Source organism: Erigeron canadensis, chromosome 5, assembly GCF_010389155.1.
Source record: "Erigeron canadensis isolate Cc75 chromosome 5, C_canadensis_v1, whole genome shotgun sequence".
Taxonomy (NCBI): domain Eukaryota; kingdom Viridiplantae; phylum Streptophyta; class Magnoliopsida; order Asterales; family Asteraceae; genus Erigeron; species Erigeron canadensis.
The window spans coordinates 4315445-4335299 of NC_057765.1; the positions used below are offsets into that span (position 1 = coordinate 4315445).

General features: G+C 32.5%; 1 protein-coding gene and 1 long non-coding RNA gene across 3 annotated transcripts; one reads left to right on the plus strand and one right to left on the minus strand.

The window, feature by feature from the left end:
- Positions 1-422: 422 nt before the first annotated feature.
- LOC122599096 lies at positions 423-18927 on the minus strand. 2 transcript variants are annotated; one of them, XM_043771556.1, is made up of 7 exons: positions 18396-18927; positions 8872-9507; positions 6180-6302; positions 5958-6104; positions 1886-1996; positions 1358-1794; positions 423-1268 (listed from the first exon to the last, which is right to left on the minus strand). In XM_043771556.1, exons 1-7 carry the CDS (start codon positions 18766-18768, stop codon positions 543-545), a joined length of 2553 nt encoding a protein of 850 aa, XP_043627491.1. In that variant the 5' UTR covers positions 18769-18927; the 3' UTR covers positions 423-542. The 2 variants fall into 2 exon arrangements, with proteins under 2 accessions (XP_043627491.1, XP_043627492.1); XM_043771557.1 differs by lacking the exon at positions 18396-18927 and adding an exon at positions 13684-14759.
- LOC122599098 lies at positions 11407-12385 on the plus strand. The gene is made up of 2 exons (XR_006323865.1): positions 11407-12080; positions 12183-12385. It is a non-coding gene; the product is annotated as an uncharacterized LOC122599098 (long non-coding RNA).
- Positions 18928-19855: the final 928 nt, after the last annotated feature.

Genomic DNA, 19855 nt, shown 5'->3' on the forward strand with positions numbered 1-19855 from the left:
GAGGTACCATTGATAGCACTCTATTTATTTACAAAGAGAAGGCTCATGCTTTATATGTTCAAATATATGTCGATGACATTATCTTTGGTTCCTTATCCACCAAACTCTGTCGTAAATTCAGTGCCCTCATGTCCAGCACTTTTGAAATGAGTATGATGGGTGATGATTTCTTACGTCTTTGTGGTGATATGATTGGTGGTGATGGATCCTATCATGGTCTTTCTACTAGACAACAAAGACGGCCGGACATAGCAGTTGAGGATGGCGGTGCTGTTTACCAATAGCATGAAAATACAAACAGGAGGCAGGATTATAATGAACAATTGCTTGGAAGCATAACGAAAATGTGGGAGAGCTATTTGTGCTGATAATTTGTTGTGAATTTGAATTTAACAATCAATCAATAACAATAATGCACAAAATTAACTAATTTTGGAGCCTCAAATTATTTTACATTAAACAATAATAATTAAATTTAGAGTTTTCATATCATTACATTACTATTTCTCCGGCATTGTTTACCACAGTGGGCTGTCACCGCATCACCACCATTTGTAAGTAGTGGGCCCTCGAGAGCGGGTCCGGCTCGGGGGCACCCCTTGCACACCCTCTGAGCGGTTCCAGTCGACTAACATCTTTATATCATTCGGGTTAAATTTTCGGGTAACACTTTTCCTTTGTTTGCCAAAGATGCGCACATGTGTCGATCGAATAAGATCTACTATAAGGGGAAACTGCGGAATAGCAAAAAATGCGATGGGGATGAGAGCTAATCCACATATTGGAGCAAGCATCCAAGACTTTTTATCAACAAAGACAAGGAACAAGGTTGCGCTAAAGGCTACCATCATTGCTGTTGTTGAGAGCAGTAAGAAGAAAATTCCCATAAGTAATCGTCTTGGCAAACTAACTAGAAAATCATTCTCCGCAAAACGTGCAGTTAAGATAGATAAGAATAATAGTAGTGCTGTACTAGATGCAAATAGTGAGATAGCATCAAATATTGCAAAGACAGTGAAGGCTGGATTTCCACTGAATAAAGGGGCTCCAGTTTTTTCATCGCTTCCACCTGGTACCGTAATTGCAGCTGCAAATACAACTGTGGTAATTAGTGCTGCAGTGATACTGCAGGACTCTGCTGTGGTTTTCATCCACTTTTCTCCTTCCTTCACCAAGTTTTCGTGTTCCCTTGTGAATACCATGTCTGGCGTCTCCTTAAAAATGTTCTCTTGTGTAAGGTATGTCGGAAACACAAGTTTCTTTACCTCCTGTATAAGTGGTTCAACATCTTTATGCTAATAGAAAAAAAACGAATCACATTCTTATACGTCATGAATAAAAATTATTTATTATGTACCTCGCGCCATTGGAGCTCTCTTTGTAGTTGCAATGCTGCACCTGTTCTGCGATTCAACTCATGTAAAGGTGCCAGACGTCCAACCAAGTGCAATATATTGTTCTTAGAAGAATCTACAAATGTTCTATAACGATTCTTATACTCCCCAATCTCATAGATAAGGTTGTAAACATTTTCTGAACGGTGTATTACCGCTAGTTGAATAATGTCATACCCACTTTTATCTATACTGCTAATTGCTTTCGGAGATCTAGACAATATTTCATAAACAACTTTATGAGCATTTTGAGACGCAGCTTCAAGAATTGGTTTGCTGTAATGGGGATGATGAGAACCAGAGACACTTAACTTATCTATTTCATCACATACCAATTCTAAAACCTTTGTTGCTTCTTTCCATTCATTCCTTTTCATCCTGATATGGTTGATGGGTGGAACTGTAATTCAAGAAATGTTAGTTCAAAAAGTTCACCAATTATATGTAAAAAGAACCCTCGAACCAAATTGACACAGTCTTTACATTGTTACCTAGTATTGCCGCGTATTTCCACAACATAGAATAAACGCAAAGTAATGGGAAACAAACTATCAATAGGAGGAGGCATATCAAAATCAAAGGCCATAGAAGTAAGGCTGGTACTGCAAACACAACAAAGTTAATTAAATGGCGAAATATAAATAGGTATTATCAAATAGTGGAAACATTTAAACAGACGATGATGAACCACAATTAAATTTGTTTCTAAGAGGCAAGGGTGTAGTCGGCACATTCAATCGCCTCCTTCCATCGGCATGTATCGGCTCGTTGGCTTCACTGCCCCCTCTCCATCGGCAAGCATCGGCACATTGTATCGGCTCCTCCCATCAACTATATAGTGAACGTTGGGGCATGGACACGTGGCTAAGTAACCCCCCCTTTTTTTTTAAGTGTGAAGGTTGGAGCGGCTTTTGTGTTTTTTTTTTTTTCAACTTCTGTATATACCACATATCACCGATATCTATGATGAGGAAACTTGCGTACTACAACATCACCGATATCTATGATGAGGGGTTGTCGTTCTCTACTAGAACTGTTCCTGAGTGTCTAGACTATTTTTGCAACGCCATAATGCAACTATATGGTGAAGGCTATTTGCGTTCTTCGACTAGCCACGATGTTGCACGTTTAAATGAGTCGCATGAAGCTAAACATCATTTTCCTGACATAATCTCTAGCAACGATTGTACCCATTGGACTTCAAGAAATTGCTCACATAGTTTGCATAGGCAATACACAGGGGTGATCATGAACACCTGACTATCATAGTTGAGGTTGTGGCTTCCTATGATTTATGATTTTGGCATGCGTATTTCGGTGTTACAAGTTCAAACAATGACATCAATGTGTTAAAGCAATCGCCATTCATTAATTCCCGAAGTGAAAAGGGTTTATCCTAAGTACGGATTTACTATAAATGGTAACTATTACATACTATCTAGGGGATGATATTTACCCTCCTTCATAGGCAGAGCTAGGGGGGGCATAGAGCCCCCAACAAATCATATTTTCCTTTACAATGTTAGTTTATGTCTCTGAGATGCATATAAATTTGCAATTGAGCATCCCTAATCTTGGTTGATCTCGATGAGAAATTATGAGTGAGAAATGACATCAGTTGTAAGCTCATGGATATGTATTTTTTAGTTGTAAGTCACTATACTCTGTGTGTGTTTGTATAAAAGTTACAGTGGTGAGGAAAAGAGAGAGGCTGTAGTGAAAGAATATAATATAAAGATGCCCTAGTTGTGGTCTTGTGGACTTCTATAAAATTTTGGGCTGAAATGTGTTTTTAGGTAATAGGCCATGACCAAAATTAGTTAGACTTACACATATTAACTATGTCATGTATGGTTCCCTAGTCTACCAATCTCTGTATAACAAAGTCCTAAATTCATTCATAATAAATAAGAACTCTTGAATGGATTTCATCATATTTAATTATTTCTATCTTTATTAAATGACAATATTAATACTTATACTTTATATAATTAGTCAAAACATATCCTTCTTAATTATGGTAATAAAATTCATGTCGAAAAACACTCATAACCTATGATGTCGAGAGGAGCAACTGTGAAAGTATGCTTCATCATATGTCAAGGATTAAATTTAAGTTATAACTTGGTATGCATTATTATATATTTTATATCTATTTAGTAATTTAGTTTAATAAATTTAGCTAATGATGGTAAACCTATCTAACTGGTCATATTTTCTCACAGTATTATTTAAATTCGTGAGTTCGATTCATATTCATAAATTTAATTTAACAGTATATGTCATTTGGGTGTTTTCTCGTGAAGCATTACAATTTAACAACAATTTTATATTTTATTTTATAAGAGCATCTCAATAAATATGGATGACAATAATGCTTTCTTATTAAACTATTAAATAACTTATGTTTATAAACATAATTTTTCTTTATAACATAGTTAATAGCTGTTTAGCGGATATTTGGGGTTGCGTTTGTAAAATACATTTTGTTGCGCTTTGAAAAAACATGCCCCAACTTGGTTTTTCAAAATTACGTTATGTCTATATTAAAACTCAAATTAATCACTTTTTTTTGCCAAACACTTTTTTCATTATTTTTATTATTCAAACATAATAATCAGATAATCTATCAAGATGCAATCCCAAACTCCTTTTTAGCTTATCAAATATAACTTTTACAATAATATTATTAATTAGTTTTATCTATATGAAAATTTTAAATTAATACAAAACGAATATTTTTGAGGCTAAGAAGCTTAAGAAAAAATTATGAAGTTAAGTTCTTAAATAAAAGTGAAAAAATATAGATAGATCTAATGGGGAATTGATATACGTTTGATACCTTTTAAAATAATGGTTTTTATTCATTGAAAAATAAGATGGGTATTTATAAGCTCGCATAAAAGCAATCAAATGAATATTAGATGTAAGTGTAGTCCTTAGATATTGCTATGATGCTTTGATGGTGTATATATAAGAATTAAACTGCGTGAAAGATTATAAAAAATGACTAATATATTTACACGATTCTTTTTTTGTAAACAACGAGTTAGTAGTAAACATTTGAGACACCATAATATATAACATCCAATTGGACAATATGTAGAGCTCGAACCACAATCAATGAAATGAAACATAGGTTACTAGAAAACCCCGCAAATAATTCACTCCTAGAAGATGTAGAAAGTGAGATTCAAACCATGGTGGATTTCTCTAAAATCTAAACAGAAGGCAAATCTATATTTAGTTCTTAATTATATTCCGCTAAACAAATATATTTATTTTGAATTTCAAACTATCACTTAATACAATAATTTTAAGTTTTAGTAGTTATTTATAGAAACATGAAATCATGAAAAAAAAATTTCTCTATATAGAGATATATCTTAACTTTGTTTTGTAAATATAATAACCTTCAATGAAACTTTGTTTCTTTGTAAATTAATAGATACTAATTTACATTTTTTTATCATGATGCTAATTAATTCATTTTTAACATCTTTTACATATGTTTTTCAATTTATGATATTATAAAACAATAATATGTCATTAATTAAATATGACATCTCGCATATTACGCGAGACAATAATCTAGTTATATATTATACGAGTATTAATATAAGCTTTTAGACACAATAGTCATTGATATTCGCATTGTTTAAGTAATATTTTAAATTTATATTTGTATTATTCTATTCATAAAGTATGGTTATTGTTATTGTATTTACTTTCGGTTTTGTTGACATTCATTCTGAGTTTTTAGATATATATATATATATATATATATATATATATTTTATGATATACAATCATTCACATATTTTATTTTATTCGGTTTACGAAAAATCGATGAGATAAAATATAAACGGACATGGCATGGATAGTCCCTAGTCTATCAATACAACTAAAAGAGGATATTTTTTATTAGTTGACAATTACGAGAGAATGTTATATAGTATTTTTCATTATGTGTCATATTTACATAAATTTTGTATTTTTAAACATTTTTTTAAAAATTATTTTTTATCCTAATCATCATTAGTTAATAATAATAATATTAAAAAGTAAAAAAAAAAACTATATATGTAGTAAAATTTATCTTTAAATCTTATCTTCTTATTCCCACCTAATCTATATTATATTATAAAAAAATAGCCTATTTTATTTATGAAAATGTTGAAAATATGTAATATTTTCACTTAACACCCTTTAAAATATTTCAATATACACTACCCCATAACATTAATGATTAATTTACACTATCAATCATTTATTCTTTAATATATTTTCATTAACCATTTACATCAATTATCTACACCACTCGACGCCGTCTCCACCACCAACACTCGGCCCCCCACTACAACGGCATTGTAACGACCACCGCCGCATTACGCGGGTAACGTGCTAGTTAAGTTAAACATAAAACTCTTCTTTTAATGAATCCCACTCTTTTGAGTCTTTCATGCGGAGTAATTGTTACTCAGATTTCCAATTAGAAATACAATTCACTTTCAGTTAAGTTATATTATTTTTTTATTCGATTAATTATTAACTTGCAATTACCTATAAAATGCGTCACATCTCTTCGGATCAAATCCCGATCTCTGGCGTTCCCGAATAGAAACATAACTACCGCGATCGGAAAGATAAGGAAACATATGATAAGATACATGAGTAGGTCACGCATCTTGATCCCGATTTTACGGAGACCTACAATAGAAATACAATAAAGTTTAATCACTTCGGGCCGGAACAAATGAATTAAAGAATATTTTAGAAACTTACTGGGGTATATAAGCATTTCCGAGTTGCGTAGCCCACTGGGAAAGGTTTTAGCTAAAGCCATGAGTACATGATCACTTTCATAAGCAAATTCAGGATATCGCTTGATCAATTTAAATGCAAAATCTGCAAAGATAATATGTAATTAAAGTGTAAATATTTGAAGCCATATATTATATATATATACTAGCCAAATGAATGCGCGATGCGGCTGTGAGATGATGGGGGTGATAGGTTATAGAGTGTGACATAGGAGGTGATCAATCATAGTTGGTGATAGGTCATGTGGGTGATCGGTAATGGGGTGATCTACCTGAAAAACTCTGCTCTCGGATTTAAAAATTTATCGAAAGTAAATCAAATGACATCTCAAATAAAAGAGCATGAAATTTTAAGTACCCATATACTTTTTATAATTTATCGATGTAATTTAAGATAAAAGATTTTGAATGAGTTAAAAGAATAAAATGATTTATGTAGAAGAGAGAAAAAAATGAGTGGTTGAGATTTAAGGGTATTATAGGTATAAGGTAGGGTTAACGTGAGAAGCATAAATATGAAGAGAACCGTGAGAACCACTAGTTTCCCTCTCTCTTTCTTCTTTTTTTGTGTGGTTTTTAATTTTTTTAATTTTTAATTTTCATTTTTGAAACTTTTTTTGTTTTTTATTTTCTTTTAACAAAAACCCATTCCAAAAAACAATAAATTTTCTTTTTTTTTGTAAAAAATCATATGGGTTACGTGTTAAGAAAACACATGGATACGGTACGGGCGTTGCCCTACATCCGTTCTAAAGAGCTTGTCACCGAACGCATATGGGAATGGTATGAATTTGATGGGTGGCGATCCAAGAGATTGTGATGGTTGTTACGGTACGGGCGTAGCCCTTAGAAATGATTTTTCAATGGTTCTCACGGTTCTTCCATATATGTGGTTCTCACTTGATCTCTTCACTATATATATATATATATATATATGGGAACCTTATTTTGAGAACCCATATTTTTATAAGAACTGTGAGACTCCTAAATTTTATATTGAATCACATGTTTTTTTTGTTCATTCACATGTGAAACGTTATAAAAATATATGTTGCAAAAGAAAAAAATTTCAAAACCTTATATATAGCCGTTTGTCACATGTGAATTCAAAATGTGAACAAATTCATTCACCAGTTCACAAAATGCTACTTTGAAGGTTCCTTCAAAAAGTTTCTTCTACAACATACATTTTTATATCATTTCACATTGAATAAAAAAAACAACATGTGAACAAATATATAATTTAAGAGTTCTAACGGTTCTTGACAGTTCAATGTGTTGTTAAACACTTAAATAATAATTAGTTATATACTATGTTAGTTTTATAGACTTTTAATGCATCAAAATGATGTTTTTAAGTGTTTTACCGTGTTTTTATTTTAAGGAAAAACGCACCGGAAAACCACCATATATATATATATATATATAGAAAAGTGAGTATATGGGGTTGTTATGTATCCAACTTGGGTGAAAAACCCCTCACATACTAATATTTTAACATTTTGAATAAATGTTTGGCCCCTCATGATTTTTATAGTTTAAAAAAGATATGTGAGAAATTTTTCACCCAACTTAAATACTTAACAGCCTCATATTCTCATCCCTACATATATGTATATATATATATATATATATGGAAAGAGATAAAATGAGATGTTTGATTAATAAGATAATAGAGAAAAGATTGATTTTTGATTTTTTACTTTTATATTTTCATTTTCATTTTATTTTTTTGAAAACCCATTAAAGAAAATTGAAAAATAAATCTCTATACATGTGTAAGTTGTAACTTTTTTTAATATTTTTTTTAAAAAATTGATATTTTTCTTGCAATGGGTTTATGTTTTAAAATATATAATTTTAAAATTAATTAAAAGAAAAACAAGCTAAAAAAAATAAAAAATGAACTTTCTCTCCATTTTCTTCTTAATCTACCTTATCTCTTAATCTCATATATATATATATATATATATATATATATATATATATAATGGAAAAGGTTCGTATGAGAATCATTTAAATCGGATGAATTATGAAAACTTCTATATTATAACTTATCTTCATATATAAATAGTACTCGTATATGTGCACATATTCATTCACATATGAAGTATGAAGTTATACATATAATTGACAATGTTTAGAAATGAATAGTTCTCAAATGGACCTTACCCTCTATATGGACATGGATGCATGTTTATATATATGTGTGTGTGTGTGAGAGAGAGAGAGAGAGAGGTTGTCAATTCAATACATTCGGCCTTAAATTACGAACATAGTGAAAACATTAGAAAATTTATATTTTGATGTATTAAAAGTCCATAAAAAGCTAGCATAGTGTATAACTAGTTATCATTATTTAAGTACTTAACAACACATTGACGTCAAAATCGAGAAATTCATGTTTTTTGTTTTGTCCATCTATCTTGGATGCATATTCATCAAAATGGAAGCACAAAAAAACGTGATTTTCTCGATTTTGACAAATTAATGTGTTTTTAAACACTTAAATAATGATAATTACTTGTACACTATGTTTGTTTTATGAATTTTTAATGCATCAAAATGAAATTTTTAAATGTTCTGACAACTTTCTCAGGTGTTCTCATTGAAAAACCACCCGTATATTATATATCATTTATTGTACTACTTACTATATTGTTTAGCAGAAATCGCATTAACTAGGATGTCAACCCCCATTTTGACATCAAGGGAAAGAGAGTTGTGACGTTCAAACAAATATCCAATGGTGTGAAGATGCATATTTTCATAAGCTTTATCCAATGGTTTTTTCCCTTTTTTGTCATTAATTTCCAACAGTTGTTTGTTCTTTTCTACCAAGAGCTTTGCTGCATATGTGTTCCCCACAAGTGTAGCAATGTGAAGTGCTGTGCTTCCATCTGAAGATCTCTTTATGAGGACTTGTTTTTCATCTATATGTGGAATTAAGTCTTCCATGAAGTCATCACCACCTACTCCAACCGCAAAATGAAGCACCGTGTTACCATCACTGTCGATTGCATCGTTAAGTAAATCCTTATCTTCGTTTAGTACGGATTCTGCTTCTTGCCAATCTCCTTTCACAATAGCTTGGCGTAATTTCTTTTTTTTTTCAGCCTTGTTTTTATCTTGGGTTTGGCTATCTTCACCTTCTGGTTTGAGGTTTGACAATTCATCTGTTTTATCTTCACCTATCTCTAATATTACAGGCATATCTTTCTCCATTTTGCCATGTTCGGATTTTGGATATATTTCTAGTACTTTTGATTTTGTTGAATTTATGTCTTCACCTGTTATTTTTATGTCGATCAGTTATATAAAAGGAGTTTTATATCAAAGGAAGTTAACGAAAATTAATCCACCAAAAAGGCATAATAACTCCTAATGAAAGTTTTTTCTTTGAACTATTTGACACATGAAAACTAGTACTGGTAACACTTATTTATGAATGAAAGACAGTATAAAACTACATAATTAAGTTAAATATATAATTTCTTGGGTTAAATTCATCATTGTGTAACAACTTTCGGAAAAAAGTTGTCACGTATTTTTTTTTATTAACAAAACATATCATTGTATGTATATAATTTTACTGGGAACATGTTGCCGTCGCTCTTTCCTCCCAAAACCATCCGGATCTATTTTATATACATATGCGCTAATTGTTATTACCGCCGGTATCTTCCACTCTAAAACCCATCACTGTCACCAACTAATGTTGGCACCACTCTTTTTTCTAGCGTATACTCCCATGGATACAAGCTTCTAGACTTCTAGTTTAACATTTGTGCTTTTGACTCGTTGACTTTGTGTACATTTTGACTAACTATTTTGGGTGGTATTATATTTTCGAGTTCAATTTGTGATTCAATTGTGTTCAATGTGTAAATCAATGTCAATTGACCCATTTAGTTGGTCATATACAATACTAAACGGTATTTAAATTTAACTAAAATGTGAGATGGGTTATCCATGAGTTCAACCCAAGACCCATGACCCATCTAGATGACCCAACCTTATCCTCATCCCACTCTTTTGTTCTCCACATCCGTTCATTCCATTATCTTCTCATCCCCCCCCCCCCCCTCTCTCTCTCTCTCTCTCATGCAAAACCAAACCCCACCCTCACATTTATACCTATCTCTCTCTCTAAAATTCTTACATTTATGTCATAGTTCAAGCTAAATTAGTGTTAGATTCATCATCATCATTATCATCATCTTCATAACATATCAAGAAATTGGGTAGTCAAAGTGCAAAAACTCCACATCTAGGTCATTTTCGGATTTGGCATCTTGGGAAGAGTTTTAGTAAGTGATTTCTAACTCAAATTCACCATTTTATGTTGTTGATCATGTTCCTAGCTCAAACCATTTGAGTTCTTGGTCAAATTTGGGTCAAAATTAGGGTTTGCTACGGTTTGATTTTAGGTCAAGGGTGATTTTCGACTTGGTTTGATGTTTTAGATTGAGATTATGAAGTGGGTTATGTTAGATTATGTTTGTTTATGTTTAACATGAGTTTAGAAGTTCATCAATTCGATTTCTAGGTCAAAAATGGAGTTTTGGATGTGTTTGGGTTGCGTTTGGCTTCAAGATAGAGTGCATGTCCATTTGGTGCAAGTCCATTTGGTGCAAGTCCGGCATCTTAAACGCCCCACCTGGCGTATGAGACGGTGGCTCCTATATTCAATTTTTGTACTTTACGTTGGTATCTTATGTTTTACGCTAGTAAACCTTTGATGAGACGCCAAAAACGTGAGTTCCAATCCAGCGTCTCTTACGCTGGAATTAACGTGCCAAACGTCGAGCCAACTTTTGACTAACGTCTCATACGCCAAGGCTAACGTACTAGACGCTAGGCCAGCTCAAGCTGGTGTGTGTTACGCTTGGGGGTGGCGTCTCATACGGCCTTTCCCATTTTCATGTTTTCCTTATTCTTTTCTAGTCTTGTTTCTTTAATCCTTGGGTCGAGTCAAGTGTACATTTGAACCTTTCCTTAAGTCCTATGATGTTCTATTGGAGTCATGAGAAGTGGTCAAAGTCAAGAGTTCAATCTAGAACTTCGTAGGATTGTGAAGGGAAATGTGTTAACGTATATATATATATATATGATAGGTTGTCAGAAATTGGCGATCATTGGACGTTTGTAGCTCGTTCTAAACTAGTTATGATAAGGCAAAGGTAAGATTTCGTAGTTCACTTACTCGACTAAGAATTGGGCTGTAAAGTGTACATGTGTGTGCTTAGTTGTTTGATTTGTTGATTGATTGAATTGAACGTATGATTGTTTCTTGTGATATTGTTATTGGATGTGACTACATATGTGTGATTAAGGATAGTTGTGCATACACGGAAGACGGTAATGCCTTCGAAGGGTTATAGATGTGGTGGGAGGGCCGCAGGTGACCCTATATATAAGTATCTATGACTCCTTGAAAGTAGAATAATATGAAGTGTATGTACCTTACGAATGGTTAGTGTGATGGACATTTGTGGTATGTTGAAGGACAAAGATGGACATGATAGGCATGATGACTCATAACGGGTACTCCAAGTACTTGATGATATTATTCAGGTACTTTACGTACTTGATGACATTATATGATGACATTATACGGGTACTTTACTTGATGACATTATACGGGTACAATACGTACTTGATGACATTTGGATGACGTGAGAACATTTGTGAGATATTGATGGACAAGTTTGAAGTCACAGAACATGTTTGATACTTATTGCCCTTTTTATTGCTTTTTCTTTTTCATTATACATGTTCTAGCTATTGTGTGGTTCATGTAATGGATACGTGTGCGACTATGTTGTGCTATGAGCCAACCTCAATTGAAGGCTTCTGCCATGTAAGGGCTTGTTGTAAGTATATTGCTTGCTTTATATACTTGATCATGGTATGGATGACATTGGTATTAGATCCTTGTCGTTCATTTTAGTACACTTTTCAGGTAACCAAGCGAACCCAAGAACTTGACGATTGCATGCTAGAAGTTGGACTTGGACTATCATGGATCGGTGATTTATTACCGGTGATGTAATTTGTTTAGGATGATTAGCCATCTTTTGATCTATTTTGTAAACTTTTGATGGTTGTATGTTCCTTATACTTTTGTGTATAAAGTGTTGGGTTCACGGAATCCTTTTAACTTCATATAGATTCGTTTTACGATAGTTTCATCTTGTGTAATGCTTTTCGGTGTATTTCAAGCCTAGCTTTGAGTGTTACATATAGAAAGTGTATATATGTGTGTGTGTGTGTGTAAACAAATATGTTATTTGTCCAAGTACACTTAATTATAGTAAGTGTAATGAAATTTGTTAACTTTTTCACATTTAAAAATGTGTGAAAGAATTCATAATTAAAAATGTTAATAAATTTTACATACTACTCGTATAACTTTTACAAACTTATATATGTATTAGGGAAAAAAAATTAAAACTTTTATATGTGTAAAAATATCTGAATTGTTTACCTTTAAGTCAAATTGTAACAACTAATTTCTTCAAGATGCATTGTCACTACTTTGGCATGGCGGGTATATTACTTTTACAATTTTATAGGTGCCAAAACTTAGTTTTACAAATCAAAGGTGAGATATGAGTACTTGTTTCTATCAAAAAATCCTTGAAATGAAAAGGCTTATTAATAGAATAATAAAAAGAAATGTTAGTAATTAGGTCACTAATAATTCAAATAATTTGATGATATTGGAATTTAATTTCATTCTTTAGCGTGTTTGGTTACTCAAAAATGGAGAAATCTCATTCCGCAGTAATGTAAACATTATTCTATTATTTGTGGGAATCTTTATTCGTTCGGAATGAACTTGAATTTTCAAAAATTCAAAAATATTCCTTCAAATTTCATTTTTTTCAAATTTCAATTTCATTGTTAGATTTCATTCCTTTTAAAAACATTATGTGAAGCAACGCATCCTTGGAGAATAAGAAAACAAAAATGTTGTAGCTAAGAATATAAACCAGGTATTTTATATATAGTCCAGTGGTTGGCATCTCAGCATGTGACTTTCAGGTCACACGTTCGAGTCCCCATTTGGCATATTTGAGATATAAAGGTAGTTTTCCTATGAGAGCTTGAACTGGATATTTGAAGCAGACGAAAATTTAGGATAACTAATTGATTTTTTTGATTCTAAAAAATACCCAGAAACAATTCTTTTAAATTTCGTTGATTTTAAAAGAATACCGAAAACTAGGAATTTTCACACAACACACACAAGTGCAGGGGAAAAATGAATTTTCGATTTATGATGAACTTATCATTTTCCCATGTCTACAATGATATAAATAAGCATGCAAAATTCGAACGGGCCTTAAATTACAAGTGGGCTGAAAGTTATAACGAAAACAAAATCCAAAAAACATTGAAAAACTACTAAAAAGGCCCGTAACTCATAGAAAATGGCGTTTTTGAGCCCGAAGACTGACCTTTGGCGGTTTACAGCTTGATGCTCCTCTTCCCGACGGTCGTTTCGACTAGTCATACGTCAAAATCGGAGCTTTGTAGCATAAGGTATGTCCATTTTAGTGAAGGTCTCTTTTTCTTAATGTCTTGACTCTTGACCTTCTAAATACAAAAGGGCTTGGGCTTCTATACTTGGGCCTCCATCAATAACCTAAGGTTCGAGTATGAGGGACAATGTTTATCCCTATTAATTGTCATGCCTTTGGTTGAATTAGTAGGGGTTTTTCCCCAATCAAGTATTTGAAATAAGCCTATCTACTTCGAGAGAGTTTTCTAACACGGAACCGTTTACAACGTATGTTAGGCCTTTCGTTATCAAATCGCAACACGAAGTTTCAAACGAAATTTACCTAAAAAAAATGTAACTGATGACATGCTCAAACAAAGATGGGGTGATGAGCACTACACCAAGATCTCGATTTGTATTAATCATACATCTATGAAAAAATATATCTATCTAAAACTATTTTTAAAAAAGACTCTGGTTTTTATTTTTTTGTCGTGTTCGACAGGACCGTGAAACCGGTTCGACATCCGGTCCTTTTCAAAACATTGTTAATAAGGTGGGAGGGAGTGGGAAGACACTTTATCACGTCTTTTCGGGCGGTAATACCGCCGCCAGCCGTTTACCGCATGAGAGAAAAACTGAATTTCGGTGTTCTTCACCGATTGAAGATAAGAGGAGAGAGAAACGCAAGGATTGGCTTGAGGGTGCAATTAAGGGGGGACCTACCCAACGATCGTTTTCTATCTTTACTTTTTTTTTTGTATTAATTTTATTATTATATATGTATGTAAATGTGTTTGCAGGAGACAATATATACATATGATATATACATACTAATTTTGGAAGAGACGAGCAACAGGGATTCAATTTAATATAAACTAGGGAGGGGTTAATGGTTTGGTGAATTGGTGGTCATCTACTCATCTAAGCCGTAGGTTCGGGGGAAGTGGAGGAAAAGTGGTGCGAGTGATTTGGGAAAAATGGGGAAGATTTAGGAAAATTGAAGAGGAAAGTTTTTAGGGTTAAGTCACTGTATGAACAATGTACTTTTATTTATTTACATGGTTGCACATTGAACTAGATTATTGATATGTATCACTCATATACTTTTCAATTTTTTACATGGTTGACCCACTGCTAACCTGATAACCTGCTATAACAGGTTAATCTTTATTTACATGGTTGCCTATTGAACTGGATGACTAATGTACTTTTCCTCATTTACATGGTTGCCATTGAACTGAATTATTAATATACATCACCCACATATTTTTCTAATTTTTGTATGGTTGACCAAATGTTGACCTGATGAGCTATAATAACAAGTTAATCTCTATGTTTATTTTTGCAGAAACTTATTAATTTCCGCTTCTTTCATTAAATTTCAATAAAGACTTATTATATAACTATATTATAATATTATATTATAATTGTACAAGCATATGATAGATATGTTTATATTTTTAATAATATAATTGTACTAGCAATATAAATTAGTTTATGATCTTCAACCTTGGAAGCTTCAACAACCCAGCAATCAACTCAATCCGTTACGACCCGTACTCTAGGATTTTACTTTTCCTTTTGATCAATAATAACCCGCCTGAAAATATTTTAAGGTCCAGTATCACCTAAATTTTTGAACTGACGACCTAGTATGACCTAGTTTATGGATGTTTGGGTCAATTTGAAACAAAAGAACATGGTTGCCGGAATTTTTACCGGAATTTTCGCCTAGAAAATTTGATGAAGATGATGAAGATAATTTCTGGAAAAATAAAAAGTAAATATAGAGTTTAACCTGTTATTGTAGGTCATTAGGTCAACATTTGGTCAACCAACTAAAAAATAGAAAAGTATGTTGGTGATATATACTAATAATGAAGTTCAATGGACAACCATATAAATAAGGGAAAGTACATTAGTCATCCAGTTCAATGATCAACCATGTAAATAAAGATTAACCTGTTATAGAAGGTCATCATGTCAGTAGTTAGTCAACCATGTAAAAAACTGAAAAGTGCATAGATGATATACATCAATAATCTAGTTCAATGGGCAACCATGTAAATGAGGGAAAGTACATTGTTTATTGGTGGTAAAGTTTGAAGGAGCGGTACGTGAACACTCCCTCCCCCTAAGCTTCCTTTACTTTATAGGCCAATATCTAGCTTTGTAAGTACACGAATATGAGAAGGACAAGAGGATGATTTTCAAGTAGCTGGGGAAGGACCTAGTAATTGAGCGATAGGTACTACTATTCAAAACAAATGGATCCAAGTTAACATGTTTTAGATGCTTTAATCTTAACTAAATGGGTATTCATGTAATAGTGATGGTGGTGGAGGAGGTGTGGTGGCTTTGAGCGACTAGTGGTGTTGGTGGCAATAGTTATTTTAAAATTAATTGATGTAAAAAGGTTGATGTAACTATTTTTGGAGATAAAGAATATATGATCAATGTTTTTAAACCGGGCGATCCGATCGATCGGACCGCAGTTAGACCGGAAAATTTGAGATTTCCGGCTCAAAAGCCACCGGTTCAAAGGCGGTAAGTGAACCAGATTGAACCGCCCGAATCGGGTGTTCGAACCGGAATCAAACCGGTGTTTGAACCGTTTGGACCGGGTTAAAACAAGTCAACTTCTTTTTTTCCCCAAACTTTTAAAGGAAAATACTCAAAAATGAGACAAAAAAGCTTGATTGCGTTTGTCATCCACCACCACTTCGGCTCTCGTCGACGTCAACAATGATATCGGATGCAGCCTTGCAGGTACGTTGTTGATATCTTCAAAAGATAAAGCTCGTGGGAGTTTAGAAAACGATTGGATTGGAAGGAAAACAGATAAAAGAAAGAATTATCGTCATCTTGATTATATTAGTGAGACTTGTAGATTTGTTGGTGTAACCAGGTGAGATCTGTTTTTTTATTTGTATGTGAGACTATGAGTTAGATAAGTTTGAGATTGGAGAGTGGGAGAAAGAATATGTGAACATAAAAGGAAGTGAAATGAAAATGGAAGATAACATGATTGATTAATTCGCTAGCTTTTGTCTGCACTCACACTTGTACACTACATGATTTCAATCCCTTATATATATATGTATATTTATTTTATTCATTATATTATAAATATATATTTTCTTAGCACAACAATTTAAATATTAGAAAATGATAAATCCTTCTAAAACTATAAAAAGATGTTATAAAAATGATAAATAATAGAAAATAACAAATCCTCCTAAAACTATTGGAAAATGATAAATCCTTCTAAAGATTGATATAAAAATTCTCCTAAAACTATAAGAATGTGCTATGTGGTATCCAATAGTTTTCTTTCATAATTTTGCCCCTACTTTTTTCATATGTCTTCATTTAATAGTTAAAAGAATTTTTAAGTCATTTTTTTAGGAGAACTAATCATTTCTCATAGATATTATATATATATATATATATATATATATATATATATATATATATTATGTAAACCCAATCTAGCTCCGGTTCAACCGATCCGACCAGTCTGACCAGTAAAATATTGCAAGAGCGGTTCAATGTCCGATCCGATTTTAAAACATTGAATATCATATAAATATGTAAAAGGGTATTTTCCATATCCAAAATTTATAACTTCTAGCAGAAACGTAAGAAACTTTTGATAAGTAGTATAGGTAAAATAGTAATAATAATAGTATTAATATAATAATAAAAAGGGATAACTGCAGAAAATAGAAAACACCTTTCGACCAATTCACGAAAATAGTAGTGACCTTTAAAAGTTTGTTTTTTAGAAATGAACTTTCATTTATTATTGGAAATAGCAACATTTGACACGTGGACATGGTGACGTGGACATCTTTTGATTACGTGACATTTTTTAATGACGTGGCATTCTTTATAACACAGAAAATAGAAAGGACCTTTCGAACAATTTACGAAAATAGCAATGAACTCTAATTTATAGTCGGATTCCTTCAACACCTCGTCAGTGTTGGATGTGCAGATGGTTTTTTCTTCAACCAACTTAGAAATCGTCGACAGTTTGTTCGAGTTCGAGAACACCTCTGGACCTTCGTCATCTGGATCTATCTCATCCACAGACAAACTCTTCTTAAACGAACCAAATCCGACCTATGAAACTCTCGTCTTACATAAACATCCCCAGGATCTCTCTATGATGAAAACAAAGATGTTTTGGCATCTAATTTTAAAGATTTTAAATCTCGAAATAGACGAAGAAGATATAAATCAATGTCTCTTTTATGATCTTCATACACAGCTTCTCATTGCTTGAAAATGGAAGAGACTTAACAAAAATCAATAAAAAGAAACTGAAATCAGCTTCAGAATATAATGACGAGAAAAAATACCTTGCCGGAACCGAAACTGAAACAGAACCATATTATTATTTTTTTTGGGAAATGACATGACTGATAAAAAGTTAGTAATAAATAAAGAATAATGCCACGTCATTAAAAAATGCTACGTAATCAAAAAATGTCCACATCATCATGTACACGTGTCAAATGTTGCTATTTCTAGTAATAAATGAAAGTTCATTTCTAAAAAACAAAATTTTTAAAGGTCACTGCTATTTTTATGAATTGGTCGAAAGGTGCTTTCTATTTTCTGTAGTTATCCTAATAAAAATAAATAAATAAAACTAACCTTGTTGAGGACTGATAGTTTCATCGTAGAAGGATTTTAGTTTTTTCCAAGCATCTTTTGCCGAAACACTATCGGAGACAGCACCAAGTACATTCTCACTAACCGAACCAAATATCCAACCTTTAAGAAGTCTGTCGTATCTGCGCATCATCTCTGCGTTCTGCGTTCTAGGACCGACAAACGCATCATCCACAATGCCCCCCATGTTGTGAGTCTCCATGAGACAAAGAATCTGTGTCTTCCAAAGATGATAGTTGCGGTCGCTTGAAAGCTTCACTGAAACAAAGTTAGAAACATTAGCATTTGTTGCATATAAGAAATGTAAGTCTTCTATTCGAGCTGAAGTATCAGGAGTGTTTGAAGAGCCTGCCATTTGAACGGAGTGTAATTAATGTGTATATATCTCAAATAAGGTTTGAGGTATTACTGTATTAGCTAATGCGGTTTATATAGGAAACCAATTGAGATGTCCGGGTACGTCGACACTATCTTGTGCCAAAGACACAAAGAGTAGATAAGAATTAAATTTTTACATATGAAATTTTAAGTGACATATACAATAATCATTCAATCATTATTATGTCTATATAATAGAAAAAATTCGTATAGCGGTAAGATTTACTCATGCGGCAAATGGAATCAAAGTACTCCCATCGATATACTTTTGTTTAGTTTTATTTAAAGTATATAAGAAATCGGTCATCATACACAAGGAAGCCGGTTTTGCAAATAAAAATGGTGTTTAATCATACTAAAGAAATCGGTTATCTAATTAAAAAAGGGTTTCCATATATATGAAGAAACCAGTTTACATACACAAGGAAGCCTGTTTTGCAAATAAAAATGGTGTCTAAATATACTTAAAAAATCGGTTATCTAAATAAAAAGGGTTTCTATATCCATGAAAGGAAACCAGTTTTTTCTTTATAATAGAGAACCCTCTTCATAAAAACCGGTTGTAAAAGGGCTCTCTATAACCCTTCAAAACAGGTCTCCTTTACTTTTTTTTTTTTTTTAGTAATGTATCTACAAATGGCTATATTATGAAATGAAATAATATTAAAGTGTTTATTATATATAATGAACTTTCAATTCTAGCTAGGTTACGATTACAAGACGGGTATATGTGGCTACAATAGAAGTTGCAACGTCCATTATGAAAATGTCGCGTGGTTTGCATGTTTTTGATTGGTCGGGTAGATCCAATTACTAGAATTTTAAAGTTTATTATATACAATAAATACAACTGAATAGTTTATTATAAAACATAATGCTTTGTTTATATTTGCTCACATTCTAGTGTCATTATCTCCTTAGACAAATAAAGGGGCATAGGTTTGTGACATTTTCTTTTTGAACACTAAATTTGGTTCCTCAATTAGGATTGTTTTTTTCCTTTTTAACCTTTTGGATTTTTTTAGAACGTCGCGTTAATTTGTTATTAGTTTGAACCCTAGCGA

Coding starts and splice junctions, on each gene's coding strand:
- LOC122599096 (XM_043771556.1), bottom strand. CDS start 18,768: ATGGCAGGCTCTTCAAACACTCCTGATACTTCAGCTCGAATAGAAGAC. Junction 1,997..5,957: donor AGATGTGACGCATTTTATAG/GTAATTGCAAGT, acceptor TTGTGTTTGCAG/TACCAGCCTTACTTCTATGG. Junction 1,795..1,885: donor GAAATACGCGGCAATACTAG/GTAACAATGTAA, acceptor CTTGAATTACAG/TTCCACCCATCAACCATATC.